General features: G+C 42.2%; 1 protein-coding gene across 1 annotated transcript in view; it reads left to right on the forward strand.

The window, feature by feature from the left end:
• The window catches only part of LOC134209785 (uncharacterized), a 53464-nt gene extending 51458 nt beyond the window's left edge, over window positions 1–2006 (forward strand). Inside the window, exon 5 of the mRNA XM_062685817.1 lies at window positions 57–2006. Within this exon, the coding sequence (XP_062541801.1) occupies window positions 57–2006 (1950 nt within the window). The remainder of the gene's footprint in view (window positions 1–56) is intronic.
• Window positions 2007–8869: the final 6863 nt, after the last annotated feature.

Genomic DNA, 8869 nt, shown 5'->3' on the forward strand with positions numbered 1-8869 from the left:
CCGGTGAAGTGAAAGTAGCGCTTCTTACGTCTCGTTCAAAAGTCGCTCCACTGAAGCAACAAAGTATCCCGCGACTGGAACTCTGTGGTGCTCTTCTGTCTGCTGAACTCTACGTGAAGGTTGCAGCGGCGCTGCGAATAACATCCAACGCATACTTCTGGGTGGACTCCACTACGGTTTTGAGCTGGCTGAAGGCTACTCCGTCAACGTGGTCAACGTTCGTTGGGAATCGCGTGTCGAAAATCCAACACAAGTCACAGAACTGTGAGTGGAATCATGTGGCGGGTCGTGAGAACCCAGCTGACGTTATTTCCAGAGGACTTGCAGCAGCGGACTTAATGGAATGTGAAAGGTGGTGGCGAGGTCCTTCATGGCTTCGCTGCGATAAGGATGCGTGGCCAATTCCAGTAGATGGCGGTATCGATCAGGAAGCTTTCAAAGAAGCAAGAAAATCGTCACACATAACCGCTTCTCCATCGCCAACTTTCGCCGAAGATTACGTGAACCAGTTCTCCAATTTCCAGCACATGCTTCGCATAACCGCATACTGGCGACGCTATTTTGCTAATTTACGGCTACCGATGACCGAACGAGTTGTTTCTTCGCCATTAACTACAGTTGAACTACAGGGTGCGGAGCTAGCATTGATACGGCTAGTACAGATGGATTCATTTCCAACAGAGTTGAAGGCAGTTGAAGCACAGCAGTTGGTATCATCACGCTCACGTCTTCGTTGGTTCAACCCGTTGATCGATTCCGATGGCGTTCTTCGTATCGGTGGGCGAATTGGTCGCTCTGCACAATCCTACGATTCCTGTCACCAGATTCTGCTCCCAGGTTCACATCCGTTTTCATCACTTCTTGTTCGATGCCAACACGAGCGTTTGCTTCACGCAGCAACACAACTTCTTATGAACACTATTCGTCTGCGATACTGGATTCTGGGAGGCAGAAACGTTATTCGGCGCGTCGTCCATCGTTGCGTCACATGCTTCAGAGCTAAACCAAAGGTAGTAGAGCAGTTCATGGCTGAACTTCCAGTACAACGAGTTACCGCCTCTCGCCCGTTTTCCATCGTCGGTATTGATTTCTGGGGACCAATCTACCTTAAACCTCGTCACCGTAGAGATTCGCCACCAAAAGCTTACGTCGCTGTATTCATTTGCTTCAGCACGAAAGCTGTGCATTTGGAGCTAGTCGTGGACCTAAGTACGGCTAAGTTTTTGCAAGCTTTCCGCCGTTTCGTTGCTCGCAGAGGTCTGTGCGCAGAAGTCTTTTCAGACAACGGGAAAAACTTCGTGGGAGCAGCCAACGAGCTTCGCAGGTTGTTGCGTGCCGAATCGTTCCGACAATCGTTCGCGAGTGAATGCTCCAATAACGGAATTCACTGGCATTTCAACCCGCCGCGTGCATCCCACTTCGGAGGTTTATGGGAAGCGGCAATCAACTCGGCCCAGAAACATTTTGTAAGAGTTTTGGGAGATCGCAAGTTACCATTCGACGACATGGAGACACTTCTCGTTCAGATAGATACTTGTCTCAACTCACGCCCTCTAACGAAGCTCTCCGACGACCCGTGCGTCGTCTCACTCCGTATCATTTCCTCATCCGTTCATCGCTTCAATCCGTCCCAGATGGCGACTATACATCAAACCAATCGGCTACACTCGTGGCAGCAAATCCAGAAATTACTCCAAGATGTTTGGAAACGTTGGCATGTGGAGTACCTACAATCTCTGCAGCCTCGAAGTAAGTGGCTGAAACAATCCGTTCAGCTGAAAGAGAATCAGCTTGTCATCATCGTTGATGAGAACCAGCCGCCAATGCGTTGGCCTATTGCACGTGTCAAGGAGCTGCATCCAGGGAAGGATGGAGTAGTTCGAGTGGTTACTCTGCAAACCACGTCTGGTTTGCTAACTCGACCCACGGCGAAAATTTGTATTTTGCCAATTCCGGCAACGGTCGATGATCAATCAGCTGCATCGGCAGCATCGCAATCAGGCTAGAGGTTTTCTTAAGGATCACCGTGGTCATCGTTCCTGTAGCTGTGCAGCAGATTCGTCAAGCTGGAAACTATAATTCAAGGCCCTTTGTCTGAAGGGTCCAGGTAAGGACCTTTCCAATATTATTTACCAGTTAGAAGCCGGCTACCGGGTCTTATTATTATTGCATGTTACTTTGGGGTTCGAGATCTGCGACTGCAATGGTCTTCAACGGAAAGCGCTACAACCGTAGCCACAATCATCAGCATCAGGCATCGATGCATGTACTTTACAAGGATCTCGATTCGGAGGGTCCAGGTGAGGACCTGTCCAATATTTTAAAATCTGTAGAAAAGGCCTACCGGATCTTTATCTCTTTTCATGTATGCGAGCAACTACTTTTCATCGACATCCAGAAATAGTTATTTCTGCGGAGGGCAGGATGTTTGCTACAAGTTCTTCATCTGTCCTCAATTCTGCGGCCTGCGTCGTCGTCGTTTATGCTGCGGTCAAGCCACAAATGATATTCGCATACAACGATCGAAATGAACGTTATTTCTGCATGCAACTCAACACATCTGCACCGAATATGATTGCACCATACTAGGGAGAGTATACAGTCACTATGGCTGCTTCATCGTGTACACCTACTCGACTGGACAACGAGCTGACCACACAACAAGAAGGGAATCGTGCCTTTCTAACACTAGAGTCAGCCGATAGAGAGCCCATCAACACTGTTCGGATTGTTTGGACCGAGTCAGTGCAACATCGATCGGCCAATGGGCACCACCGGCCCGCAATATCGTGCGGAGAACACTTTTATTGTTTGTTATTTTGTATTATTCGTTTGATTGTTAAATTTAAGTTCAAAATAAATTAAGTATACGTTAGTCTATGAGTGAAATAAATAGCTTAATTGTGGATAGTATGCAAAATAGAAAAGTTTGTTCAAGTAATGTGATATGAGTGTTTTACTGAACTTTAATGAGGAAAAGAGATTTCGCGCCAACTGAAAACTGAACGGGAAAGAACATAAAATTGTGCTGCCCCGATACTTTACTCGCCTTGCCGTTGCATGAGCTGATCCACAAACTTTGCCTGGAGTGCAAACAAGGATAAAAATATACTCTCGACCTCAATGGATTGATACTTGAAACATTGTGCAAAAATGATTAAAGAGTTTTTGAAAATTCTGAAAAATTGTCCCTGTTTAGTTCGAGAGCGTTACCTGGGTCTACGTCTATGTCTGAAAAACGCTCGATATATCATGAGCATCAGATGGCGAAGTTTCAGCATCTACTCTCGTTAGAGAGTAAGATCTGCTGTGTCCAGATGATTCCTTGATTTTTCCTTGATATGGAGGAGAAGACGGCTTTGACAGGATTTGTTCTGTTATTGCCGGACGTCAACCATTCTGGTACTCGTCCGTATATTTTATTAATGCAAACAATATTCTGGTCAAATTTGATGTATAATACGAACCATGATACGAATACTTGAGCACATTTCGCCTTTGCATTTGAAGTATGTAAGCAATAAATGTTTGTTTTTCAAAGCGTTCTAGGGTCGTACCTTACAAATCATAACTATCAATATTAAATGAATCTTTCTGCCAAACTTTGTTTGAAATTCCGAGCAGCACCAGAAACGCATAAAATTGCATAAGTTTGACAAGTTTTTGTTATTAGATTTTTGTAATGACCTTATAATATATAAAATAAAGACCTAAAATATGTTAACTTTTGTACTCTGACATATCCAGACAGTAAATTCTCAATAGTTCATTATAATTTAGAAAAAGAAAGCAATATCTCAAAACAAAAACGATTGTTCGGAACATGAGTCTGTTTGAAACACGTATCGGGGTTTGAATCAAAAAGTATTGAAAGTCTTAAAAATAGGCCTCTGACAATAAACCTACCAAAGGCGTCACTGCCCTTGCTTAAATATCTGCGATCTGGAGAAAATTTGTCGCTCTGCACAACTAAATAACTTTGATAAGAAAATTATTTTGAGCTTTTTAGTGGAATGTCTTCACTTGTCATAAGACGAGTTTATACAATCCCATTAAATTCCACCACTTAATTGTATCTTGACATTCAAAATTTCAAGATGTCAAGATACAATTAAGTGGTGGAATTCAATGGGATTGTATAAACTCGTCTTATGACAAGTAAATAACTTTATTCTTGTTATTAAGAAATTTAATCAAATACTCGATTTTTATTTCGACTTCGTAATGCCCGTAATAATTGGGCTTACTAAATAAATAAACGACCGATGGAAACTTATGCTTTGATTCGCCTCCCTTCAACGCGCATTAGAGATGAACCGTACAATACTGTAGCATCTACAGTTAAAACTTAATTATTTTTATAATATGGGGAGTAATCTACTTTGAAAGCGAAATATACTATTAAATAGAAATTTCATTATGGGAACAGTGAGAAGATGTTAGTCAAAAATATAACTGATACTCCCTCATCAAATTTGCAAAATAAGAAAAGGATTTCCAAATACTTTAACCGATCACAGTAGTCTCAAAAAATTTGTAAATACTTTAACATAATAATTTCCCGGGAAATTCGGGAAACTAAAGTGCGCATCCCGGGAATCGGGAATCCCGGGAAAACTGATTTCCCGGGAAATCGTTTCCGGGAATGGAACCCCTACTTCCTACCTGAGCGTTCATGTCACCGATGACGATGTTGACGTCCCGCAGTGGGCATACATCGTATGTCTTCTCCAGCTGTGCGTAGAACGCTTCTTTCTCGTCGTCGGGTCTCCCTTCGCGTGGGCAGTGCACGTTGATGATGCTATAGTTGAAGAAACGGCCTTTAATCCTCAGCTTGCACATCCTTGCGTTGATTGGCTGCCACCCAATCACACAATGGCGCATCTTACCCAGCACTATGAAGCCGGTTCCCAGCTCGTTGGTGGTGCCACAGCTTTGGTAGAAGGTAGCCGCTCGATGCCCGCTTTTCCACACTTTCTGTCCTGTCCAGCAAATCTCCTGCAACGCCACGACGTCGAAGTTGCAGGGATGTAATTCATCGTAGATTATCCTGTCGCAACCTGCGAAACCTAGCGACTTGCAGTTCCATGTTCCAAGCTTCCAATCGTGATCCTTTATTCGTCGCCTAGGTCTTTGCCGATTATATCGAGTCGCATTATAGTTTTTTGTATCATTTTTGTTTCAAATTTTTCAGCAATGTGGTATTCAGACCACAACTTTTCATGTACTTAGCGTTGCCATATCTCATGCGAATCAAAAGTTATTTAGGTGTTTCTAAAAAAGTGATATGGCAAACGCGACACCATTTTGTTTTTTGAACCTGAACAAAAACTAATATGTAGAAAACAGCAGTTCGTATACGAACGTATATGAACTTGATATGAGAGAGAGGTAACATAACAAAAAAAATAACAAAAATGTATAATCTACAATGGGGCCCTCCTTAGCCATGTGGTAAGACGCGCGGCTACAAAGCAAGACCATGCTGAGCGTGGCTGGGTTCGATTCCCGGTGCCGATCTAGGCAATTTTCGGATTGGAAATTGTCTCGACTTCCCTGGACATAAAAGTATCATCGTGCTAGCCTCATGATATACGAATGCAAGAATGGTAACCTGGCTTAGAAACCTCGCGGGTAATAACTGTGGAAGTGCTTGATGAACACTAAGCTGCGAGGCGGCTCTGTCCCAGTGTGGGGATGTAATGCCAAGAAGAAGAAGAAGCAGATAATCTACAATGTTCTGAAAACTTGGCTGTGAATATGAAAATTATGTGGAAGATTTTGATCTGAAAAATGTATTGAAGGTAACCACTTTCTCTTCGATGGGACTCGAACCCACGACCCTCAGTACGCTAGACTGGTGCTTTAACGAAGTTGGCATAACATGATAAGATATTTTAAAACAAAACGAAACATATTTTTTTATGCCTTTGATATTGTAAAAACAAAATACGTTATACCTGGAATATTTTACATATTAGATTTTGATATTCTATTTTGTTATTACAAATCCATAATAGTGTTGAGAATCAATAACAGATTTAGGAATGGTTGAGTTATTCCACATAAGTTTGTATAAGTATATAGTCAATTTTTATTATACATATCTGCGAATCAAATTGATTTAATCGTACATTTTAAAGTAACAGAGATTGTACGATGTGTCTGACCCCATTCGAATAATCGCTGGGGTGTGAATAATGGCTGGATATCCATAATTAAAAAAAGGGGTCACCTTATCAAACATAACGATTTCTGAGGATATTTTCTGCTACTATAGTAAGATGATACGTTTCTCACTATGATTTCTCCTAGTCAGTCTAGTTATTGCTAGTCTCATATAAAGACAAGTCCTCTTCATGCGACATCAATATAATAGTTGTCACAAGATCAACATCTTTGCCTATTTTCACTAATTACACGAACGTGGTTCAATGAGTTTGCAACTATGCTGGTTGTGTCTTGTATTTAGATTCCTGCACTCTCATAAAGGCAGCAACTTCTGCATTCCATTGAGGGGCGAGACTCTATCTACCTTTACGATTATAGAACCATTCTTCACAGGAAAGACAAGACAATGGCAATCGTTTCAGCTTGAGGGCTGCGTGTTGACACTCTAAACGAGCGAGCAAGTGGAGCCAGAAATCACTCATGCCACGACGGAAGATGAGGGGATGCCGTTTGTCGCATCGAATGGTGATGACGAGCGTGGGGCCTTTCACATGTATGATGTCGTCGTCCTCCGCCGTCCGTTGTAAGGAAAATGAACTGGTATCGTACGATGACGAATGTCATCTGTGTTGGTGCACTGGAATTTTAATGAATTGCCAGCACTCTGGAGTGCTGACAGTATATGATAAGGAAAGCGGAGAGTTGGAATAAGGACCTGGTGACTTGAGCTAAGTGAGCTTTATAACTGCTACCGGTGAAGACTTGACCCAAGGCAGTTCAGTCGGGAAGCGTGAAAAGTTTATTTTCTCTCTGTGTGTGCAATATGCCACTGGGACATGCATCCACTGGCGAGTGTTGACCTATTTAGATAGCAGAAAGGATGGTCTAGGCCAGAGTTAAACAAAACAGGTGTATTTACACGATGAAGAAATTTTACCAGGGAATGACTGAAGTGGTGGTTCATGGATTCAGAAGTTCTACGCATGAATACGTCACTATATAGTATTATGATAATTAATATTTTGCTTTCAAATAATAACCTGTATAACCTGTTTCTAAGATATTTCATTGATTTATTTCAATACTCGCGACAAGCATAATAAACGCAGAATGGAATAACTTTAGTTTGCAGAAAAAGGAATGCCACATTGGAAATTTTCTGAGCTAATTATAATAAATCCTCAATTTGTCCAGAGCAACTTCATCTGCCGAGCAGGCTGAATAACATGCCGTCCTAAGATATAATCTCAGACAAACTTCAAACCTCACATTCAATTTCCGAGAATGACATTTTGGAACATGTCCAAGAGCAGCAGCAAGTCCGTACGTGTAGTGCCATTATCTTGGCTGAATAAGTATTTGCTATCTCCGTACAAGTCACAAAGTAGCACGTTCAAAGATAATATCCGATTTCCCGAACGAAGGAAATGCAACTATAAAAGGAAAATGGGAAATAGGTGACATGTCAAACCCGTGGATAGCCCATTTTTTGTCATAGGCAGTCAGTTGTCCCGCTTAGAGCCATTTTATGTCGGAAGATGGCAAAGGAGATAAAATACCATAGGAGCACATCAGGATGTTGAAAATGGCAGTGGCGAAGAACAAGCACGTAGGCTGAACAGTATTATGGAGTTTCGGAGGGAATATCAAACGATAGTGAATCTTTAAATGGCTGCTTTAGGGGGCTGCCACAGGGAGGATGAAATCTGCACTGAGTAGCTTCGCTCTTCCACCACGGCACAAATTACTCCATGGAAGCACATGCCAACATAGGTCACAATTTTGTCTCAACCTGATATGAGGCTTACCGCGTTAACCACGGCCAGAGCAATTTGTTATCAGTCTGAGCTGAAAGCCTCTTCGCCAACATGATGATGTTACCTTCTACTAGCTGAGAGTTAGAAATGTTTGCCATTTATGCTTAATTTATGATTATGCCACCACCGAGACCACACCACGGTTCATCTCATGTCAGCTTTCGCTCTGCACTCATCAGATCGGTCATATCAGCGTGTTTGCAGACACGGTCTTGATGAACAAAACCAGATGATTGTGCCTAATCATGAGCGCAGTGCCTAGCACGGTGAAACGAGAGAGTCTAATACGTGAACGTTTTATGCATGACACCCAGATATGTCTTAACTACTGAAAAAAATATTTATCTTAATACAAAATCTTTAAAAGCTTTAAACATAACAATATGTATGATAACGCTCAACAACTAGAGAGTGTAGAAAAGTAATTGTTCGTCTATCGGGCATCCTGGATCACTGAGCAATTGGTATGAAACTTCCGTTTCCCCACAGCAAGTTCCATAGTGTGGGAAGCTCTGTGCGGTTTTCATGACCCCATTCCCATTGCCAGCAATGCTCAATTGGCGCGCAAATTGGAAATTGAAGGGGAGAAATCTCATTCCGCTAGAGGTCGGTGGAGCACGAATAATTCGTATCTTGTTCGAAAATAATTCCGCTACCGTCATCACTACCGGCAGGAAGTTAGATTCCCTATCAACTTTGGCAGCCTATTCGTTGACGGGAGCAAATTTGCCCGACTATTGATATTGTTTGAATGGAATAGGCATTGTTTCGGGAAAGTTTCGAACTGTAATAAATTTCAGATACTCATTATGCTTTTAGACTTGAGGGTGCTTTTGAACTACATTCATTCATTTGAAGAATTAAATGGCAATGGCCACACA

This window comes from Armigeres subalbatus, chromosome 2 (genome assembly GCF_024139115.2).
Source record: "Armigeres subalbatus isolate Guangzhou_Male chromosome 2, GZ_Asu_2, whole genome shotgun sequence".
Taxonomy (NCBI): domain Eukaryota; kingdom Metazoa; phylum Arthropoda; class Insecta; order Diptera; family Culicidae; genus Armigeres; species Armigeres subalbatus.